Source organism: Falco naumanni, chromosome 7 (genome assembly GCF_017639655.2).
Source record: "Falco naumanni isolate bFalNau1 chromosome 7, bFalNau1.pat, whole genome shotgun sequence".
Lineage (NCBI taxonomy): Eukaryota > Metazoa > Chordata > Aves > Falconiformes > Falconidae > Falco > Falco naumanni.
This window is the reverse complement of record NC_054060.1, coordinates 64,045,973-64,069,020: the sequence shown is the minus strand read 5'-3', so window position 1 is coordinate 64,069,020 and position 23,048 is coordinate 64,045,973. Positions and strand designations below refer to the sequence as shown.

The following is a 23,048-nucleotide window of genomic DNA, read 5'->3' as shown; positions in this document are numbered from 1 at the left end:
AAACACAGCAATAGTGTCAGGGCTCGGTTAGTCGCATGAGGATGCTAACTCTTTCAAGTCCTAGCTTCTGAAGCACACCTGGCTGATTATCTTCTCAACCTCCACACTCCTGTGCTCAAACACTGGCCAAAGCCCAGGGCAAGCTTTAGGCTCTCTTTCGGCTTTCCCAGCACATCAGTTAGGGGCAAGGCTAGGACCTGACAGAGACCCAAAGGAACAATTCTCCACCTTCTTCCACGAAGGCAGCATCACCACAAGGACATTGTGACAGCTCCCCCATCTCCTTCTCACCCCTGAAGTGAGTCCAAGCTACTGTACTGTAGTGCGAAACAAGAAGGACCAGGTAAGGGTGAGATAGATGTTCTCCCCGTCTCACAGCTCTGCCTTTCCAGCTGGCAAGCCATGGCCTGCCTGCCCTCTGCAGTGCAGCACAGAGCTACTTCTTGCTCGGCAACGGTCAGAGCTGCCTCTGAGGGTCCCAGCTTCCCCAGGGTGAATTCCCCTGGCCTACACCTGCTAACACAAAGAACCACCACAAACCAGCTCAGGGATCAACTCCACCACCCCACTCAGCCAGGAACGCAGCTGGCACGGTCAGACCTGGCACATGCTGCCACGGTGCTGAGCGCTGGCCAGAGCCCACCACGGCCTGACCTGGACAGAGCACAGAAGGGTGCCGTACGTAAAGGTAACATTTACTGAGAGATACAGAACTGAGTATTATGAAGGACATACATGGATGGAGAGGGTAGCGACACCACTGCGGAGGGCAGCTTGGACCCACTTCCCAGCACGCCAGGGAAGGAGCCAGACACTACCGGACAAGTAACACAATGGAGATAACTGTGGCATATGCGTTTGTAACAAACAGACCATCATAACATACATTTCTATGGGATCACATCTAGTGATTATATAAATCCATATAGAGATCGCTGTATAAAAACTTTGTAAAAAATACTTTAAAAAAAGTGTAAAAATGTGCATTCAAAAGCACGGCCGACACGGACAGCTGGGCTGTAAACATTATACTGAGAGTGTGCTTATGGGGGGCGCCTGCGCCACCAAGCCCCGACAGGCCTGCCCACCAGACGGGGCTGCGTCAAGTGTTTGCGGTTCTTGGGTTTGGGTTTCCCTCTGGAGCGTGCGCCAGGAGTGGCGGCAGCCTCCGGGCAGGGCACCACATGGCTGCTGCTCCTCTGCCTGCGGCCCCTGCTCCCCACGGGCGCGTGGTCCTCATGGGACGCGCTGCAGCATCGTAGGTCCCCGGGGCTGTGAGCGGGCTGAAGGGCCATGATGAGGTATCACAGGGAGGTTGCCCTCACCGGCACCACCAGCCCTGCTCCCGGGTTCAGCCTCAGAGTACATGGTTGACAGGTTCCTCATCTTCTCTGTCCCCATATTTGTTTGGTCCATAGTTCCCAAGGAAGCCCGCTGGGTCCTGGCTGCACCAGGCCTGGGTGCACAGTTCTTCATACAGTACATACATTAGAGACCCTGGAAGACCCTGCGCCACTGTCTCCTCCTCCTGGCCCAGTGCCACCTTCACTTCTTCTCTAGCTGCTCCAGCAGTGGGTTGGCTTCACTCTCTGGCGTCTTGATGCTGTCCGTCCGCACGATGCAGGTGGGACGGTGCCGGTTCAGCATCAGGATCAGCTGCTGCCTCTCCTGTTTCAGCTCTTCTATCTGGGCCTTCAACTCAGCATTCATGAGCTCTAGACGCTCAGACTCCTAACAGGACAGAAACACAACCACATGGGACTTTACTCCAACAGCACAGGATACAAGGAGAAGCGATGTGGCCAACAAACCATCTCTGCTCAGCACTGCCACTCAGCCCCTGCAGCACAGAGGCAGCCCAAAGACACGCTGAGGCACCAGGTCCCTCCAGGCAGTTCATCCCCAGCCCTGCTGCCTTGCGTTACCTAGCGCCACAGCAAGGAAATACAGTGTCACCTCCTAGGACAGGTCTCTGCCAAGCCACAACAAAACCCCTGCCTGGCTGCTTCCATGGTCTGGAAGGGTGGTTTGGAAACAAACCCACATTTAAGTTTTCACCCTCCATCTGCAAGGATCTGGCCTTGTGAAATGGCTCCTTGTCTCCCACTGTGTCGTTTGCCCATGTCCCACCACCCCTTGCAGAAAAGCAGCAAGGTGCCGTGAGAGTTCTTCTGCCTTGGGGTCACGGGTTGAGAGGGCATCTGGCCTCCCAACGGGGAAACCTTCAGGAACTGGGCAAGGGGCCAGCATGCTGTCAGCCCCTGTCGTGTGCCACACTCCCACGCGTGCTCTTGCTCCAGCACCGAGGCAGGGACACCATCAGCCCTCTCTCCCCCAAGCCCAGAGGCCGCTTCCAGCCCTCTCCATCCCTGGTACCACAGGCAAAAGGGATACCTGTGAGCTCTGCCTAGGCACACATGGCCACCACCTTCATCCCCTCACGGAAAGTGGGGCAACAGGCCAGAATTTTCCCAGAAAAGGGCACAGGAGGAAGGGGAGGCAGAGGGGCAGATCTGGAAGGAGCGCTGCCCACAGATGGGGCACCTTCCTAGGGAAGTGCCCCCACCAAGGTCCCCGCTGTGTCCTAGGACAGGTCAGGGCACCCACCCGCTGCAGGAACTCCGTCCTCTCCTTCTTCTTGTTACGACATCGTGCTGCTGCTACTTTGTTTTTCTCCCGGCGCCTTTTCCTCCTCTCCTCTTCCTCATCCAGCTGCAATGAGATGGAGAAGCCCAGATCAGAGCCGGCAGGTGTGGGGCAGGGTGAGAGGTAGGAATGAGCACCCGGCAGCCCCACTGGTGACAGGACAAGGAGAGGGGTGGCAGCCACCCGTGCCAGGGGCCACTAGCAACATGGTCTAATCCTCAGCAGGAACCAGGCACGCTGCTGCCACGACCTCTAACTCCACGCTGTGGGGACATAGGGAGGGAGACCAGTGCAGTACCCACAGCCGGGGACCTGGCTGGCAGGGGACAGACTCTTTGCAGGGCTGCTCCCTCCTCGAGAGAGCGCAGGGACAAGGGGAATAAAGCTTCATCCTGCAGAGACAGGCACAGCTCGTCACGCAGCTCTGTGAGCGCAGTCATTCAAAGCATCAAACGTGCAGGGAAGAGCAAGAAGCAGAGGAACCTGAAAGCTCTCCCAGCTGGGCCTGGCTGTTCCCTCCTTCCAGTACACAGGACTGTCTGCTGCAGCTGCAGCACTCGCTGAGTCACAGGGCCACTGCAGTAAGGTGGGGACAGGTCCTGCATCCCCTGTGAAGAAGCAGGACACGGCAGTGCCTGCGCTGTTCACCATGACTCAGTTGCTCTGTGCTGTTTGACTCAAACCGCACAGGCCAGGCCAATAAGCCCTATGGTTTGGAAACCCATAATCAAAGTATTTAGGGATATTTACTACAAAACCTGTGTAAATGGCCTATGGCATGCTTACATCTGAGAACCCAAACCAGCTCCTTCAAGAAAAATCTGAGTGCTGGGAAGCCCCATGAGGGCAGCATCCAGGTTACACGCTCTAGCATGGCTAGAGAAGACAGGTCCCCAGTGCCTTCATCCACATTTGGTCTTGGACTCTGAAATTTTGAGATGTCAGACCAAACTGCCTCATTCCTATCAAGTGACACCTGACAGCACACATCTTCTCAAATGCAGTGGCAGCAACATTTGCTTTATGAGCACTTCCACAGCTTTTTGCACCTTCTCTAAGGGCAGCTCCAGCTTGAGAAGGCAGCCACATCCCTCTCTTCGTACTTAAGTGTGGTTGAGGGACACATCTCCCAGATGAGCCTCTCGCAGCACATCATCTGAGCAGCCTTGTTGCTCTAGTACCTGGGCTTAGTCATCCCAAAAGGAAAGTCAGAGAATCCCAATGCCAAGGCCACAAAGCGGTAGTGGGAGCGTGGGGCCACCAGATTACCCCACACATCGGTACACCAGTGCTGCCTGCAAGAAACAAAAGCTGCAGGTCCCATCATCCACAGCAAACTGCACGCTGCTAACATTCACCGAGTCCAAAGCCCGCTAATCGAAACATCTCAACGTGATGTCCAAGGACAGGATGAAGCATTGACTCAGCAGAGCGAAGGTGAACGGGGCACCTTAAGCTGCGTGTCCAATATGCAGCATGTAGTATGCTTTAGAAGACCGTGTCCAAGTCTTATAGTGCTAATAGCTTTTGCACCTTCTCTAACTTCCTTCCCAAGCATTATACCAGAGTTGCTACTTTAGCTGAGGCTAAAATATTAAGTCAAGTCACCTCAAGCTGCTACCGCTCCTTTGCCACGGCCGCGCCATGGGGCATCCTGCGCTACATTCACAAGAACCAAGATGGGAACCGCACTGATGCCCCAAGCGCAGTTAGGCATGGCCAGCTCTCACTACATCCACATAGCTCAGATGTGGCAGGTGTTAGAAGTGACCGGGAAGGCTCTAACTCCACGCTCTGCTGCCTTTTCCTTCTGGCCGGACCAGGATACCCCATAGCAAAGGCATAAGCAGCCTTTACAAAATTTCCATGCAGAGTTTAAGAGGAGGTAGACATCAGGGTAGCCACCATTCCCCTCCGCATATTTACTAACCACTCATCTAACCCCCTTAGATAGCTTCTCAGCCTTTCAGTTCGATTATTTAGGAGGGTGTAGAGTGGGAACATACACTCACAGCTCCAAACCTCAAGAAACACACCCCAAAACTTTCCTGCAAAGTACACTGTGGGTTGTAACAGGAACTGGAAGAGCAAACAGACCGCACAAGCCTCAGAGTATCCCTGGGAGCTACCTGACATTTCCAAGCTCTGTTGCTCCATTCGGTGAGAGTCAAAGATTAAGTGACCTGCCCACGCCCTCTTCAGCCTCCCCTCCACCCCACAGAGGGCCCAGCAAAGGGCAGTGACCTTTAGATGGGTACAGATGCTCAAGGAGGGTGGCTCAGCACAGACAGTGGCAGCTTGAACTGTTGGCTCTGTTTTTTGATCACAGATCCTGTAACTTCAAGACGACAGGTTTTCCCCTCTCCACTTCTGCTTGATTTCAGTTCAGAAAGGTGACATGGCCCTGGTGTTGGGGGGGGCTTAGGAGTCTACTCAGGGACAGTGATGGTGTACCACCCCACAGCATGTCTCAGCCGCCAGTCTCCAGGGGAGCCCTGTGGGCAGAAGGTCTGGGGTTGCCTCCTGAATCGCTTCAGTCAGCAGCATCAGGGACCGAGGTGATCACCAGCCTGAGGGGCAGGGTTTGGTTCCAGAGGGAGCACCCCAGGTGGATTTAGGTGACAGAGGAACTCAGCCACACCTGCCTCCAGCTGCCCCAAGAGGAGGGCAGCCTGCCCACCACACTGCAGGAAAGCCAGCGCCCAGCACCCACGCCCAGGCACAAACACCCCACTACCAGGAGATGACGGTCCCCCCAGCACAGCCGAGAAAGCCGCCCGTGCCGCAGCTCGCGGGGAGCAGCCTGCCCTCGCAGGCGGTGCACAGAGCATGGCGTGCCAGCACCCAGCATCCTGGGCTCCGCTCCCCGCAAGAAGAAAGCAGCTGCAGGCTGCATTGCAAAATCATGCGTGGGCAGCTTCTTGGCTACTCATGGGATAAGCAGCTACTGCTTCACTCCCCCAGGCTTTCGCTGCAAAGCCTGTGCCAGGGGCAGCTCCATTTGCTGCCCTCAATTCCTCGGCTTCACAGGCCATGCAGGGGAGGAACTGGCTGCAGGAGAGGCAGCCGTGTGGGTGTGGGGGCTGCCAGTGGATTTCCCCTTATCTGTCCTCCACACGGTGTCTCAGCAACCGGCTCGCCACTTCCAGTACCTGCTGTGGGACAGAGTTGCCCCGTCCCTGTTATGCAGAGGCCAGTGAGACCACATCCTCCCACCCAGCAAGCAAAAGCAGCTGTTGCAGGGCCAGCTCAGAGGTCCCCGAGACGTCCCAGGGAAGGAGCTGTGCCTGGGAAGATAGCACAGCTACAGACTCCCTCTTTCTTCCCCAGCCCGGGAAGCAAGGCAGGCACTGCGCCCCATTTGCTGCGTGATACCCGGGCCAAGAGCCTGGGACAGCATTCGGCTTCAGCTGCCAACCCACAACAGCTTTGCCTGTTGAAGGACCAAAGCCATTAGCATCCCTCGGGCCCTCCTGATGGCCCACCACAGCATCCTAGCCTCACCTCCTGCCACTGCAGAGCTGCGCAGTCCTTCCCCAGGGGATCTCCATGCAATGCTGCATGAGCCGACCGGACACCCCCTTGGGCACCAGGCTCCTGTGCAAGGTGATCAGATGGACTCAACTCCATCATACCAGCTCTGCCTGCAGAAGTCCACCGCAAGGGGCTGGGGAGAAACAACAGGCACCCCCGCACAGGTGGACCTGGGTGCCGCTGAGCTTTTGCTCTAAGAGTTGGGCCAAATCAAGCATCAGCACCCTTTGGAGAGCGGCTGCTCCCTGGAACTGATGGTTTACGCCCTTCCATGCACAGCTCATCACAGGCAGCTTCTCACATCATCTACCACCTCCTCGCTGAAGTTTTCAGAGAACGCACAGTCACCCTCACACGGCATCATCTGATGCCTCATGCAGGAGGACACCCTCACTGTTCAGAAGGGTTGTTTATTCGACTTTGACAGCAGCCACCACCCTCGCCAAAGCGGAGCCTCTGAACTGACATGTGGAGGTGCAAACACTCACCACCAGTACAGCAATGGTCAAGGAGTCAAAGACTGGACAACCAACACACAAGTCAACCACACCAGGAAAATGCTGTGCAAGTGTCTCCCAAGTCCCTGCAGCCTGGTTCCAACATGCCAGCCTACGATACTGAGCAGAAGCCACCAACCTTCCCTGTCCCAGGAGCCCCGAGGTGAACCCAGGCCCCCCCAAGGAGAGGGGCAGGGGCAGCCCCAGCTGATCTGAGTCACCACTACCGTTCAGCACTGCTCACCCACCTGGCTCGACCCGTGGGAAAAAGGCAACGCCAACACCAGCAGCACCAAAGACTCATTGGCAGCAGAGATGGGATGAAAATATCGCACAAGCCCTCTGACAGGCTGCTCAGCCTCTCCTTTGGGTGCATGCCCCAACCTAGGGACACGCTGGCTGCACCAGACCCCACTCCGCAGGCAGGGATTGAGTTCAGCCAGCTGCCAACAGCTGCGTGGGACCGGTCAGGTCTGGGACACGAAGGCCACTACTCCCAGCCCATGCTGCAGGGACACAAATTCAGACACAGGGAAGAGACAGCCAGCGGAGCAGCGGCCAACACATGTGCACATCACCAATCAGGTGGCGTGGCATCCTTATAGAACACCTTGCTGGCCACCCTGGCAGGAAACAAGCACAGGCAGGACAGAAACCCAGGCAGGTGCAGGCAATGGCCCCACAGGGCCATCTGTAGCCAGCAGCCCCCGAGACTCACCTCACTTTTCACGGGCTGGGGTCTCTTCCCAAGTTTCACCTCCAGAAAGTGGAGCGGTGAGATCATGGCCCCGATGTTGCGGATGTCGGCGCACTTCAGCTCCTCGGCGGTCAGGGCTGTGCCAGGCAGTCCCGTCAAGGGGCCGAGCCCGGGCAGCGCGCCAGCCGTCAGGGACGGATCAGGGATCTGCCCTGGCATCATAGCAGGGGAAACAGCTTCGTAGGCTGGAGGGAGAGCAAGACACAGCCCGTTACAACCCAGCGACAGGGTCTCACGACACAGCACAGGCCAATCCTGTTCTACAGTCCCATCACCTAACAAGAGTGAGAACCAGGGAAGAAGCCGCTCTCGCCCAGGGATGGCATAGGAAAGAACTAAGTAGAACTTCCGTGAGAGAAACCAAAAATGTATGAATCCTGCTAGAAAGGATATGCTCCTGGTGTGTAAACCAGGAAGGGAAAAGACCTGAGAGGCAAAGCACCAGAACAGGAGCTGGCTGCAACAACAGTGATGTGGTCCCATGGACTACTGGTTTCAGCACACCTTTCTCTGGAGTGCAGAAGGTGAAGCTTTGCTCTTACCTGAGTTTTGATTAATGTGTATGTTATTAGGACAAGAAGAAAAATAGCACAAAGAGGAACATAATATGCCTTGGGCTGGATTTCTTCCGGGCAGGCTGAGCCTGCTGGTCAGGGCTGGGACACAGCGCACAGCAACCAGGGATAAAACCACGAGAGAAAAACTTGTCACTGAACAAACATCTCCCAGCACAGAAATGAGGAAGCAAGGGCTGGAGGGGAGGGGAAATGGAGCAAGGTGCAAAAGGTTGCTTCTATCAGGAAAGAGAAAAAATTGCAGCACAAAGTGAGAACAGGACAAACTTTGGCAAGTCACTTACAGGCAGAAGAAAGCAAGTTACCAGGAAATATGAAGAACAAGCAGCTAAGTGAGAAAGAAATACAGTTATATCTAAAATGGAAAGCCCACAGAGCAGAAGCTGTTGTATTAGCCAAAAAGCAAAGGGACAGGTGGTTGTTGGCTACAGCACAAGTACATCCCTGCTTGTGCAACTGGCCTGGGACACTCACGAGTGACCCAGTTCCAACATGCAGGGTCAACTTCTGTCCACACAGCAACCATTCCCACACACATGCAATACAACTCAGCCACATGTCCCAGTGCTCGTGCACAGCTCTCCTTGCTCTGCCCAGCCAGACCAGTCCCAGCTGAGAGCTTCCAGGCATCCACCCCATCCTGCCCCTGGAAGCACCCACACAGCAGGCAGAAACGGGCTAATGGAGCAGACCCAAAATCTCATGGAGCAGCTTTCCATAACCACTACAGCCAGTCACAAGGCAGGGTTCAATGAGCAGCTGAATGAGAGTTGAACGAAGGCAAACTCATGGAAGAGGGGTCCACTAAGGACCATCAGTCACATTGGTCTGCACAAACTTCTGGAAGCTTTGACAGCACCATCTGCCAGAGTGAGGTGGTGCATTAAGCAAGGCATAACATGCACTTGCCCTGCTCTTTCCAAGGCATCCACTCTGAGCTGCTGAGAGACCAGGTGACAGGTGATGCAGACTTTTGGTCCAGGCAGTACAGCTGTGCACGCACACGTTGTCAAGCCAGCTGCCACAGTTGCTCAGCACTTGCCATCCTGGGGTTACAAATCTATGTCAGTACCAGGCTGAAAATTTGCCTAAAGCTGCGTGTGAGACAGGACTGTTGGATCATGGAGTCTCAGAACAGCTGAGGTGGGGAAGGAGCTCACCTGGTCCAACACATGCACACACACACCCCCCAAGCAGGGTCAGTGGGAGCAGGTTGAACATTGAACAGGGTTAATCATGACAAGCAGAGAGTTAAGGATTTCTTGGTGCTGGTACGCCTCTACCCAGGAGATTATTTGGTATATTTGTTAATGTGAGGGAACAGGAGATGAGCAGCAGAAGGGAAGGAAAGCCAATCATACAGGTTAGTCAAGGTTAGAGACGCTAATGCAAGCTCCACAGCTGCCAGCGCAGATGCTATGCAAGCCATCCTGGCATGATAGACAAGGGGATTTGCATCAGAGAGTGTCTATAAACCCCAGTATGCTGAGCTGTCATACACTCTAATCTGCCACCAAAAAGGTCCAGGTGTCAGCATGAGATGTCCCCTGGCAGAGTTTGCTCAGCAGATGGCAGCGGTGACCAATGGGATTTGGGAAAGAGCATGGAAAGCAAATGCAGCAAGAGTGTGACCCTAAAGAGGTGGTGAGCAGGAATCAAGTCGTCTGCTTCCGTCACCCATTAGAGCCTGAAAAGGAGAAGATGGGAAAGATAGCAGAGACAGTGACTTCTGAAGCAAAGTGATACCACCCGATGAAGAGGACTCCTGCCCATCTGGTGCCAAAAGAGAAAAAGAAAATTCTTGGTAATGACATTTGACCTCCGAAAAGACTACACATCAACTTGTTGAGATTGTAAGGACCTAAACTGATCCAAACTACACATTCTTCCATAGCAATCTCTAAACAGACAGCTGTAATTCCACAGCTGCAGCAGTTGCCTTGTATGGTGTCAGGAGATGCCTGCTTGCAGCCAGGCTCTGAAGCTGCAGGCTGCCTCCCTCCCCTTCCCTTCAGGCTTACACATGGCTAAGATGCTTCACTCCTCCAGAAGCTGGGCACCATCCTACCCTAGGCTGCACTCCAGGCGGAAAAATGCAAAAAGTTATTTGGGGACTGTGTCCAAATCCTTACCATCCTCCTCACTGCCCCTCTCCAGCAGGAGAGCACGGTGGCATGGTAAAGGGAGATGACTCCAGAGGCTCTTCCCAGGACATACTGCCACAGGCCTCAGCTGCATGGAGTTAAATTCAGCCTACCATTCTGAGATGGCTTTATGCACTGCAGAGTTAGCCATTTCCCAGCCGCTGCCACTAAGCCGACATGCTGCGGCACTGGGATGAAGCCTGCTAACAGCAGCACACCCCAGGCCAGCTGCTGCACACCTCCTCACCAGCAATCCCATAGAAATCCATCCCCAGCTTGAACAGTTTGGACTTAAGTGAAAACAATAATTAAAAAAATAACAAAATCAGTAGCTGAAGTATATGAACACTGTCTTGAAGTCTCCCTCCTGCAAATACCGCACGTGAGCTGTGATGGCACACACTGCTTTGGGACCCCAACCCACCCTTTCACAGGCTTCAGGCTGTGACCTGACTTGAGCCCAGCACTGGATGCCTAAATCCATTCTGGACTTGGGGGACCTGGTTTTCATTTATTGTCTTCCATCACAAGATGCAGCTGACAGCACCCAAGCACTGGGCTGGCCAGTCCCGGTCCTCAGCTAGACCAAATTCAGGGTCACTGCGATTTATGAAATGAGGAGGGAGGAGAAACCTGGCCACTGAGCATCCCATTGCACTCCTGAGCCTGGGGCAGCTCTCCAGGGACAACTGGCTAAAGATTTGAGAAAACATTGTGTTTTCTCTGGCCCACCTTTTCCCCTCTGCCTCTTTGATCAGATACCTTAATATGCCTTGAAATAGCCCCTGTAGTAGTGTGACATGTGGCACAGGTCGGGATGAAGGAGCTGGCCCACCTAACATGCTCTAAAAATTTATCCTGGATCCAGGGACTGCACTGCCAAAGCCCACATCACACCCACATCGGTGTAAACTAAATCTAAGGCTGTTCCAACCAAAGTGCCAGGAGCCACCTGGAAGAACATGAACCTGCACATTAAGATGAGCTGAGAGCTAGGTGGGAAGAGGGAATTAGCTTCTACAAGCGAGATCTTGCTCAGGGGTCACGAAGCTCAGGAGCACATTGAGACCTGCCAAGAGTCAAGCAGAGTTAGACCTTGGAGGGGTATGTAAAACCATTCCCAGCAGGACTATAACCATGGAAATAAGGATGGAACAAAGAGAGATGCCATCCCTCTCTGCAGAGCAGGGGTGCAGTGAGAGATCAGCCCACCTAGTGCTCGATGACCCTCAGCCCCAGGCACTGCCACTGCCTGCTGACCGGAGGGACTGTTGTTCTGTTTCTTTTGCCTCTTCTTCCTGTAAGAGAAGCTTTCCTTTCATCCCAAGTCCCACATACTTCCATTTTCTTTTCTGATTAACACTAGAGGCAAGACGTTGTACTACGATTGTGTCAAAAAAGCCAAAGCATGTCATTCTATTAGATATTTTGGTCCTCTTCCTGAGGCCGTTAACCTGGAAGATGTTGACAAGCCTGCCTATAGCTCCACTATATTCCTACCATGTTTGCATCATAGGGCAGAAATAACTTCAAAGTTCAACACCTGAAAAAAAATCTTTAATTTGCAATTTTTCAATACCCATATCATGCTGGATGGGATGAACAGGGCTGGTGCCTTGCCAATTCCCAATTTCTTTCTGGATATTCCCTTGCAGTGTTTGTTATTTCTAAGGCACATGAACCAACTCACCTCTGTATTCCTTCACTTTCTAACACAGGGCTTTAGCTAGGATTCTTATTAGATTTTTTTTCTTTCCAGATCTGATTATTAACACAGTCTTTTTTTCCCCCTCAGTGCCAGACAGTCTTGCAGTGTCTCCTTACATGAGCCGAGAAACGTTGTGTCTTCAGTAAAACCTAGCTTTCTGGTGTCCTACAGCTGAACCACACAATTCCTGCATTATACCAGCTATGCTTTTTCACATAATGAAGCCAACAGCAAAGCAAAGCAGTGAGGGGAAAGAGAATGTGTAGTCTTACATCTGACACTGGGATCTGCATGACGCCAGCTGCTCAAGTTTACATTCGCTGTAGCCGTGCCTTCTGCACTGATGCTATTCATCATTCCGTGCCACAACATCAAGATGCTCCAGAGTAAATCAGGAGACAGAGAAGGCTTTCTTAAAACTTCAGTTCAGTGATGAGCAGCCTGTGTCATTCAATGCTCTCTTCAGCAACTATCCTTGCAGCAAAAATCTGGTCAACACGTGATTTCATGGGTCAAAATTCAGTTTGTATTTCCTTAGCTTTGCCTCTATGCTCCCCTTGTTCTGCTTAAAATGCTGTAACACAAGACTTGACCTCTTGCCGAAATGTCTGTAAACCCTCCTAATTATTGCAGTCACTTTTGCATCCTTGCTTTGGCACTGTTGTCGTCGTGGTCTCGGTCAGCCTCTGGTCAAGCTTGGTTATTTTATCAGCACCCTTATCCCCAGAGATGATAACAGTACTGCTTCCTTGGCTCACCTTGGTTTTGCTGCATCTTTCCCATCAGTGAAAAGCGTTTCTGTGCTTCATCCCCCAGTTATGTCCTTATGGTCAATGGTCTGTGACACTGCTTGGTTTATTATTTCTTAAAGGCAGTGCCCATTACTCCTAAGTTTTTCTCCTACTGCCAGGGTCTGTTATCTGCTGGAGCCTGCGACCTAGAGGGAGGAAGCTTTACAAGTCCATACTGTCCCATACAATTGCTCAGCTTCCTCGGTGACACCGTCCCTGCATACCCTCCTATTCTTTCTCCTGTAGTTCCAATCTTCATCTGCTCATGGTTTGGGGTTTTTTTCCTTCCCATAACGATTTCGTTGCTGCTTTTTTCTGGTGGCTGCTTAGGGTTTTTTTGAAGGAGCTGATGTTTGCACAGCAGTCACGGCATAAATCTAACGTGCAGCGTAAATCTAACGTGCGTAGGCATAATCCACGTAACCCAGTGCCTCCGGGGGCTTGTACTCTGGTTGCTAGCCTGTATTCACACCTCTCCTGCCACCTCTTCAGTGCTATTCTTACCCACAGACGAAAACTGGCACAGGAATGCCTATCTGTGTTAAAAGCATACATTCATTTCCTTGTGCAGAAACTGCCATAGTTTGTATCCACTGTTCCCCCAGGACCATCCTATGCATCCTCACTTACCCAGGGATGCTTTTTTATAAACCAAATACAGTTGCTGTATCAACAGCATTGTTGTGCAGATAGGACCATGCCACCCAAAAGCAGGCTCCAACAGTCACATTTCAATTTAAATTGCCATTACTGTCTTATCTCTGCTGTCAGCCTCCTTGGCAAGAGCGAGGGCTGTTTGCAACCTTATTTTCAATTTTGCTGTCTATAAATCACAGTTTCTTCCAACATAATCTATTTTACATGCTCTGACATCTGCAGTGGTTGATCCAAGTACCCTTCCGATGCTCAGAGAGCCAGTCTAGCACCTAATATTGCCAGCCAGCAGATTCTGACACTAAATACCGGCATGTTTCTTTTTTGTCCATGTTAAGCGCTACACTAAGGCGAAGGCTGCCCTACCAGCCCTTCTCCACGCTGCCTGCAGGACCAAGGCCATGCTTGCCTGCTGTTCTCTCACTCCAGGCTCAACCCGGGCGCCTGCCATTTCTTGTCAGCTGCCATGCGTCAGAGCACTGCCAAAGTCTGCAAGACACCATACAAGCAATCTTTGATCTCTTCATTAGCGTGTTAGCACTTAATGTACTATCACCATTTGTACCTACTGTCTGGGAGCACCTAAGTCACGGCAATCGGCCTTTCATCTCCTCCTGGCCAGCACACAATAATTCTGCTGCGGAGATCAGAAGTAGTGTTATCATCCATGAAAAGCAACTTCTGGTTCCTTGGATTTTACTATGGCTTTATTATAATTTTCTAGCTTTTTTTAGCTCCTGGTTATCAAGTTTGCTCAGCCTGTATATCACACATTGCAACTTTCTAGTTCCTTCTGTTAGCAGAAGGATGATTTATAAGAAAGCCCTTTCCTGACATGCCCAACTTCTCATGCCCCAAGAATGTGACTTCCTAAACAAAGACAGGGCAGTTGGCTATCACTGCTCTGAGGCACGGAGCCGCTTGCTTTTTTTCCATCTGGACTCTTCAGGCTGGGGAGACTGCAGGATGCTGAGGGTCAACAGCTGACAACGGACTTTCTTCCACTTCAAGATGCAGCCCCCAGTGAATGCCAAATTAAGCACGACAAAGTTGAAGGCATAAAGTCACTACCCCATATTCCCAGTGCCACAAGTACCTAGCCATGCAATTAGTTTTCTTCTGTTGCCTAAATTGCGATAGTCTCCCATTCTCACACAACTGCTATCTGCTCTAGATGCATCTGGTTTTGACTAGTACCTTACAGCAGGTCACCCCGTCTCCTGTCTAGCTTCTTCTGGCCTGCATTGTTAGAAGCAGTAACTTGCAGTGCCAGTGCCAGTAGCCACACCGATCAGGATCAGTTATTTGCCAACCATCAGAACACAGCAGCAGCCAAGCCCCTTGGCTGTAACCTGTCTTTTCAGTACCCATGCAGCAGCGCTGGCAAACATGGTCTCTAACAGCCACTGTGCCTTCCTTCATTCATTCCTCTGCCGAACCTGGCGATGCCAAGGAACCCTCCACCTGTAGCATACTGAAGAGCTGCAGTGACACCCACCAGGGTAAAACTGTGCATGCCCTCTCTTCACCAAGGACCTAACATTACTTAGCGTTTTATGGCATCAGGGAGATTCCCCTTCATTTAAAGGCCAGTTTAAGGCACAATCGCAGCATGGCTTACCAAGTGCACTGAGCGGCAGCATGCCACCTCAGTGTGCTAGACACCGTAGTACCTCACAGCCTCCACACCCCACTTCCAGGAGAGAGACAGCTCCTACATCAGGTCCTGAGCTTGCAGGGCCAAAGAAGCATCTGTACCCTTCCCCCCAGCTACTGCCCTTGCTGTTCCCTTCCTCCCACAGGTAACCCCACACAGCGGGAGAAGAGCTGCAGGGTTTGTGAATGCCGGCACATGTGATGCACCATCCCAAACTCCCAAAGCTCCAAGGAGAGGATTGCAGGGCCACAGTGCTAGAGAGGAAGGAGCTGTGAAGAACAGTTCCTCAGGAGATGGAAGTCTAAACCCATTTGTGCGCCAGAACAGTCTGGCTCAGTCCTGCACATCTAGTTTCACACAGATGGCAAGAGGAACATCCGAGTCATTCATGGACAGGCGGCTATGAAAAGCTTTCTGAAAACAGGAACGCAGAGAGCCTTGCTGCCTCCCTCCTCTTCTCCATCAGGGAGGCATGCACGGGGCAGCCCCGAGCAGACAGCCTCTCCTCAGCAGAAGTGCAATTTTGCAGCCCCCAATGCAACTGATTTCCATTGTCAGGCCCCCACATCTGCCTGTCTGATGCTTTGACTCCTTATCTCCATTATGAGGAGGGGAAGACACTGGCCCTCCAGTCCTCAGCTTTAGAAATAACTCCCTCTTTGCCATTAGCAAAGCAGTCGGCTCACAGTCTTTCTTTTTCCCTGAGCATTTTCCTCCATACCTTCACAGGATAGTAAAAAGCTCTAGTTTAGCATTACACTGCCCCCACCACTGCAATGCAGCGATTGACTTGTAAGCAACCTGTGACAGCGGGGTTTTGTACAGCACCTAGCATAGCAAGGCTTCTCCATTGCAGTAATTCATTGTGATAACTGCAAAAAAATGCAATTAATTATCACAGTATACTATTAGCAATTGCCAGTTAATTATTTCTGGCAGACATTTAATAACGTTGCACCACCTGCTGGATGGCAGTACAGAGCAGGAGGGTAAAAGCTCTCCCGTTTCTACCTGAAGCAGCAAAAAGTGGTTTGAGGAAGGAGGAGTATCCTGGTCTGAGCTAGGCTGCAGCTCAGACACTGAGGTTAATGACCGACTTGTTGAAATCCCCCAGGACCTTCCATGACCACATGTGGTCAGGGCTGGAATCTTCAAGACGACAACTCTACTCCGGCACAGAGCTCCTGAGAGGCCAAGAATGGACTCAAATCAGAGGGCCTCCCCCTACAAACTCCTCAAAATTATGCCCTGAATGTCAGGGTCATCCACAAAGACCTCTAACCCATATAGAGACGAGCTCTGGCTAGTTTGCAACAGTCCTGCTCAGCTGAGAGGACCATATGGACCCTCAGCTCCCTGGCTGCATGTTAAAATAGTCTGCAATGTTTGGATTGATACTCTGGACAGCCGAAGCAACTGAAAAATCCACGCAAGCAGCCAAAGACAGATGGCATCAGATTTGCCGTGCCCCCTCCTTGCCACACTGGCACTACGGGACACATGCAGGCTGGCAAGGGGTCCACACCACACACCATGAGCGTCTCCATTGCTCTTAGGGCCAGGTCCACCTGGAACAGCCTACTGCAGTGAAAAGACCCTCTCAACAGCTTCTCACTCGAGACACTGCGTGCTGCCAAGTACCTGGCCCAGGCAATGCAGCTGAAGCAGCAAACACTAGCACAGGGAAGGAGACCACAGAGCAGATGCTCAGCACTGCCCGCACTTGAGCGGCCTAGATGGACACGCTGCTCAGATGGAGAGGGCGGTAGGAGGTAAGAGGGAATATCTACTCTTGGCAAGGACCGCAGCACAGAGACCTTTGCATCCTGTGAGGAGGGAAATGCTCAATGCTCAGCCGTGAAGAGCGAGAAGCATCCGTGGGTGTCTCAACGAGGCAACAGAGGCAGCAACCCTCATGGTAACTCTCAGCAGATCATGTCAATCCCCCAGATCCCAGGAACAACCAGTCGCTGTGTGACACAGGGATGGTTTAGATGGTGGCTCCTGCACCCACCCACTCATCCCCAGACGGGCAAGGTTTTTGCTTTTTTAAAATCGCTACAAGCCTTACTAAGAGTCTGAACTCCAACGACTGGCATTCCCAGATGTCCCCGTGCAAGCGTTCCCCAGCAAATTCCCAGAGCAGGCTCCAGATCGAGTTTTTCATGAAAGTTTTTCTTGCAACTAGCTAAAAAATCCTAGTCTGAGCTGCAGAAGCATTTGTTTCTGCTGAGCTCTCGGAGTCCAAACACACACACACACACACACACACACACTGTTTGGCAGTGGTTGTGTTCCAGGGCTGGTAATGCAAGCCATGGAGCAGGCTGCCAAGACAAGCAAGAGAACGAGCCAGGCCCTGTTTCATTGGCCACCATACGCTGCATATGGCCCTGGAACCAGCCAGCACAGTGTTCTCACCCTCCTTGAAGGCATAGGAGACCCTGTGTTTTCAAATACACCTCCACAGGGCCTTCATTAAAAGCAAAATGGAAACATAACGTGGCTCTTGCTCTCTTGGTATTTCTCCCTTTCCCCTAATTTGCTCTCAAACCCGTTTCCCTCCCATGGAAAAAGCAAAGCGCCTCCCGGAGCAGACCGTGCAAAAGAATGCAACTTCCATTCAACTCCATGCCTCACTGCTAAAGCGGACTTGGGACCGCGCGGTGGGGGAGCCCCGGGGCCCCTTCCCTCCCCCGGGCCCCGCGGGGCGGCCCGGCCGGCAGCGCCCCTCCCCCCCCCCGCCCGGCAGCCCGGCCCCCACCTGCGGCCCGGCCGGCAGGTGAAGCGGCGGGAGGGCGGCACCGGCTCGGGGGGGGGGGGCGCTCCCCGCCGGCCCTGCAGCGGGGCGGGGGCAGCAGCCCGGGCCCGGGCACCCCCGCACGGCAGCCCCGGCCCCCGCGCAGCGCCGGGTGCGGGGGCAGCGCAGCTCCGCTCCCGGCCGGCTCTGCCCGCCCCCCCACCCACGCGCCCACCCCGGGGGTCTCCCCGCACCCCCGCGGCGCGCCCGGCCGCTGGCACTGGAGCCCCTCCCCGCCCGGAGGGCAGCACCCAGCACCCTGCACGCTGCCGCGGGGCGCCGGGATGCTCCGCGCATCCCCCCCGCCCTGCCACAATCCCGGCGCTTCCCCCGCTCCGCGCCCGCACCCACCGTGCAGGGGGACCGGGCTGCCGGGGTGCCCGCGGGGCCCGGCCGCAGGGGCCGGGCTGCAGGCTCAGCCCCGCCGCCTCCGCCGCTGCCCCGACCCCCGGGCCCCGCCGGGTGCCGATGTCGGTGCCGATGTCGGTGCCGGCCGCCGCCGGGGCGCCTTGGCCCGCCGCCGCCCCCCGCCGCCCCGGTGCGCGCCTCCCGCAGGCTGTGGCAGGCGGCGGGGTGGGTTGCATCAGCCCCGGTTATATAGCGGCCCCTGGGCTGCGGGGAGGGGTCGGGAATGCGGAACCGGCCGGGCTGCCAGCGCCACACGTCAGGGAGGGCGGGGGAGCGGGGCCGCGGGGCGGGGAGCGCCGCGCAGGGGTGGGACCAGCCGGGACACCGGCACCCCGCACCCGGCACCCCGCACCCGGCACCCCGCATCCCGCACCCGGCACCCCGCATCCCGGCACCCCGCATCCCGCACCCCACAGCCTGGCATCGCCGCATCCTGCACCCCCGCACCCACACACAGCACCCCGACATCCCGCACCCGGCACCCCACCATTTCGCATCTGACACCCTGCACCCCACAGCCCAGCGCCCCACATCCCGCAGCCCACAGCCTGGCATCCCGGCACCCCGCATTCCACAACAAGCACCCCGCCACCCCACACCTGGCACCCCGACATCACACACCCCATATCCCGCACCCCACAGCCCAGCATACCCGCATCCCGCACCCTGCACCCAGCACCTTGACATCCCACACCCGGCACCCCATCATTCTGCATCTGGCACCCCACAGCCTGGCATCCTTGCATGCCACACCCCACACCCCACACCAAGCACATCCTGCACCCGGCACCCCACACCCCATAGCTCAGCACCCCTACATCCTGCACCCCAGGACTCCACACCCACCACCCCTTGGCAAGCCCGTGCCCTCACAGCTGGCACCCCTGCACCATGGCACCTCGCACCCCTCCACCGGGTGCGGGCCCCCTCCCACACTCCTATTTGCGCTCCCCCCCCCCCACCCCCAACCCCTGGCTCTCCGCTCCGTGCCCCCAGCCCTGCCAGGACCAGGTCCTGGGCAGCCCCGCTGACACAGCCTGGTGCCGCCACAGCCCTGCCCGGGCCAGCCTGCAGCAGTAGCTGTGTGTGGAGCCCCCTGCTCCTCAGTCCTGCGCCTGGGAACAAGGAGGCAAAGGACCAGGGAGAGTGACACAGCTCCCCAGCGCCGACCCCATGTCACCCAGGGAAGCAGCGACACAGGGGCAGGGGGGGCCACGCCACTGCCCCGTGGGAAGCCAGCTCCTTCACAGCTCATCCCACCCCAGCCCGGCCTGCTCAGGCTCCCCCATACACCGGTCAAGGTCTGCCAGCCCCAGCTCTGCCAGCCCTTTGACTGGGATAGAGAGGAGCCAAGAGGGAGCAGAGGGGTTCAAGGCTCCCCTGCCCAGCTGCTTTGGTCTTCCCTTATCATCACTGGAATATCCCAGGAGGGCCGTTGCCCAAGGCACATGCACACTCATGGTGCCTGGTGCTCTAGCACCATGATGTCAGGAGGAGATGTGGGAGCAGATGGTGGACTGGAGTCTTCCTGATAACTTATTTGCATGGATTTGAATTGTCTCCTTCCTCTTTCTCTCTAACATTGGCTTCTTCCCACCTGCATCTGCCAAACTGCTCTGAGAAGCAAAGCTCTGCACACCCACAGGGCCACACTAGACCCGTCACAGGTACTGGATGCTCCAGGGCTGGGGCTCCTAAAGCATTTCAGGACAGAAATACACCTTTTAATTTGGAAAGAAAAAATACTAGAGTGGTTAGCAAAACCGTCGGGCTGAGCGGCACTACCCAGCTCCCTGTGCCTGAGCCCGTGCCCAAAGTAAATGGGGAAAGAGATGAGATGTGTCTCCCAAACAGGATGAACCACAGCAAGGACTCAGGACCAGCAAATTCCTCTGAGCTCTCCTGCATGCCCCTGGGCCCTGTGGGCAGGTCATTACAGACAAAAGGAATCTGTCACAGAGCAGAGCAATACCACCATCTCTTTGACCTATCCTCCCCCCTCAGCTGCACAGTGAGGCACCATACACCCTACCTTGTTTGCCTTCTCCTGGCTTGTCAGTCCTTGTTTCTTTTCTGAATTCACCAATTTCGTTTCTTTTCACCGCTGACGATGCATGCCATTCATCATCCACGAGGTCTCACCACCAGCACTTCCAGCCTTGTCCTCTTCATCTCTGTGTCAGCAAGAGAAAGAGAATTCAGCTGGGGAGCTGGGACCGAGCAGGAGCAGGGGACTAGAAACGCTGCGTTCAATATAGGATACACTTTGCCCAAGTTGTCCTACAGAAATAGGTAACAGCCTGGCTCAGCAGGACACAGCACATGTATCCTTATTCCTACTCTCCTCATGCCATTGTTCTTTCATCTTTTTGTTTTCAGCGAGGTAGAATACTTTCTATACACCTTTGCCTACAAATCCAGTATTTCTTTACCCTTGACATCTCATCTTGGGGAGAAGGGAGAAGTGTGAGCTGAGATGTATTTTTCCCATATACATTCTTCCACCTTCCTATATCAGATAGGGCAGACTTTTCTAGTGCCTTAGGCTGGAGGGATCCCAATGTGGCTGATAAACAATATTTCTCTCTAGCAATTCACACAAGTTGCCTCCAGCGCATGGCAGCTCCCTCACACCTGCTGCCTCCTGAGGGGAGAGGGGAAAAACCGGGGGATTTCAGAGGAGGCCGATGACCTGGCTGAGCAAGGTCCAGTCCAGCACGTGGCTCCTCCTGCAGCCCTTCCCTGCCCTGAGGAAGGTGGGAAAGTGCCATTTCCCCTTCTCTGCTGGGGGCTGGAAGAGAGACAGCTCTCCCGGCTCTGCCTTCCACTGTTTTCCCCTTTTTCATTTCCCTTTCTCTAGTGGGCAGAGCTGGGGGATCTCACGGCAACACAGCCATCTACAGCCACAGCCTTGAGTATGGACCTCTTCATGGATGCTCTCCCCTGCCAGCAAGCCCCCGCAGGGTGGGAACAGGGACCCCACACCTACCAGTCTGTATATGACCAGCACTTGCCGCATGTTCGCAGTGCACTGCTTTCGAAGCTGTGTACCCAAGGCTGTGCAGAAAAAGGTCAGGAAGCAGGAAGGAGAGGGTATAGCTGAACCCTGCTCTCCGGCCTGAGATGTCTTTCCTCCCCTAAGACATCTTTCCTTCAGGCTTCCCCTCTGCAGGTCCTGGGGACAGCTGAGCCTTCATTATTATGATAATCAAAGTTAGCCCTAACTGGAATTTGTTTGACTTAACTGTTGAAGAGCTAGTTCCAGGGAAGCATCCTTGTTCAGGACAGTGCTTACGCACATGTTTAAAGGGACAAACTTGCATCATTCCTTCTTGAGTTGGGAACTCTTGTCTCACAGGGGAATTTTCCTCCTTCTTGCAGCCGCCTGTGCTTGAGCTGTTCTTTTCCCAAGCTGGGTTTTGCCTCATGTAAACACCAAACATGTTTACTTTTCAGATAGTCTCATTTGGGTTAGAAAAGGCGTAAGAATTCATTGAGAATTTGTGGCTTCAGTGGGTAAAAGTGAACAGAAAAGTCACCAACAACAGGCTGCTCGACGAAGGACGTGGAGTGGTCGGGTAAACACAGCTGGCCCTACCAGGGCCGGTCAGTCTTGCCGCTGCTGTGGAAACATGTGCTGACAAAGACAAATTAACCAAGTAGGAATGGCAGCATCTGAAACGGAGACAGGAGTAGCTAAGAAAAAAGCAAAAGTTCCGCTGCACAGAATATAAAAAGCTGTCAGTACCTCGCTGCCTGGAAATGGCTTTCTCCTCAGACAAAAGGGATGATTTGCATATTTTTGCCCAAAATAAAGCATGTGGAAGGTGAAGGTTCATGGATGTGGAAACACAGCCCCTGCAACACAACACATGGCCAGAAAGTTATCAGGAACAGAGCGAACTCTAAAGCAAAACAGAGCTGCACCAGCACAGGAGTTTGGTTGCAAAGGAGCTGCTCTCAGTCCTTTGCTTTGCCTGCCAGCACGCGTTTCTCTGCCTTCCACATGTGGATGAATTGTGTGGCTCATCAGCGGGATTCAGGCCTAGGCCAGGACGCCACGTGACGGCACTGCAGCCATCCTTGTCCTTCTCACCCCTCTCTTCTGGATTGTCCGGCGGCCCTCTCACCGCAGGAGTGGTGCTGCCTGGGGCAGGCCCACATCTTCTGAAGGTGGGCGGGGGAGGCAGTGTCAGTACTGGTCCATCTTGCCAGGTTTCTCAGCATCACTCTTGCTGTCACAGCCCTGTCTGTGGCACAGCCAAGAGCCAGAGCACTGACAAGGTTCCTATGGGTCCCTGACATCCAAGCGCAGTGAAAGCATGCTTAAGACCCCAGCAAGGATAGTCCTTTGCTTGACCTCCGTACCCTCCTGATGCCACAGTCAGTGGAGATGAGCTCACAGTAACCTCCCTGGGACATTCTTGGCCAAGAAAGCCAATGATACGCTAGATCTAAATATCTCTGTTGCATGTCCATGCACAGTTTTATGTGCTTGATATTAATAAATATTCTAGGTCTAATCAGGATGTTAGCCACTCCAGTTCACCTCCCTTCCGTAACCTCTTCAGGGCTGACCAGTAAAAACAGTGTGTGCGTGGGACATGCCTGGCAGACATAAAGGCACACTGACCTCCTACATGTAAAATTCCCTCCCGCGTTGCCTCTCAGCGCAGGCTCACAGGGTTAATGATTCCCCTCCCACCCACTGGGGCTCAAAGAACGGAGCTGTGGCTCTGCTTAACCAGGATTCCTCAGACCTGCTCCTTGCTCCCACACTTGCCATCTAACATTTGCTACCCGAAACAGTGCTTTTCATCTGCCACGTGTCCACCTAAATCACCCAAATCCTCATGAATCTGCTTCCCTTTTTGCTG

At 54.1% G+C, this 23,048-nt stretch overlaps 1 protein-coding gene across 3 annotated transcripts; it reads right to left on the bottom strand.

Annotated features, from left to right (window-relative positions):
• Positions 1-679: 679 nt before the first annotated feature.
• On the bottom strand, positions 680-20,493 carry JDP2 (Jun dimerization protein 2). Of its 3 annotated transcripts, none has more exons than XM_040602119.1 (4): positions 20,204-20,493; positions 7,396-7,619; positions 2,608-2,712; positions 680-1,731 (listed from the first exon to the last, which is right to left on the bottom strand). In XM_040602119.1, the coding sequence occupies exons 2-4, from the start codon at positions 7,594-7,596 to the stop codon at positions 1,546-1,548; spliced, it is 492 nt and encodes a 163-aa protein (XP_040458053.1). In that variant the 5' UTR covers positions 7,597-7,619; positions 20,204-20,493; the 3' UTR covers positions 680-1,545. The 3 variants fall into 3 exon arrangements, with proteins under 3 accessions (XP_040458053.1, XP_040458052.1, XP_040458051.1); XM_040602118.1 differs by lacking the exon at positions 20,204-20,493 and adding an exon at positions 18,115-18,367; XM_040602117.1 differs by lacking the exon at positions 20,204-20,493 and having other exon boundaries at positions 7,396-13,649.
• Positions 20,494-23,048: the final 2,555 nt, after the last annotated feature.

Excerpts from the sequence above, each read along its gene's own strand:
- JDP2 (XM_040602117.1), bottom strand. The coding sequence starts at position 7,917 with ATGGGACCACATCACTGTTGTTGCAGCCAGCTCCTGTTCTGGTGCTTT. Across the intron at positions 2,713-7,395 it reads CCCAGCCCGTGAAAAGTGAG|CTGGATGAGGAAGAGGAGAG; the intron begins GTGAGTCTCGGG and ends ATCTCATTGCAG. Across the intron at positions 1,732-2,607 it reads GGACGGAGTTCCTGCAGCGG|GAGTCTGAGCGTCTAGAGCT; the intron begins GTGGGTGCCCTG and ends CTGTCCTGTTAG.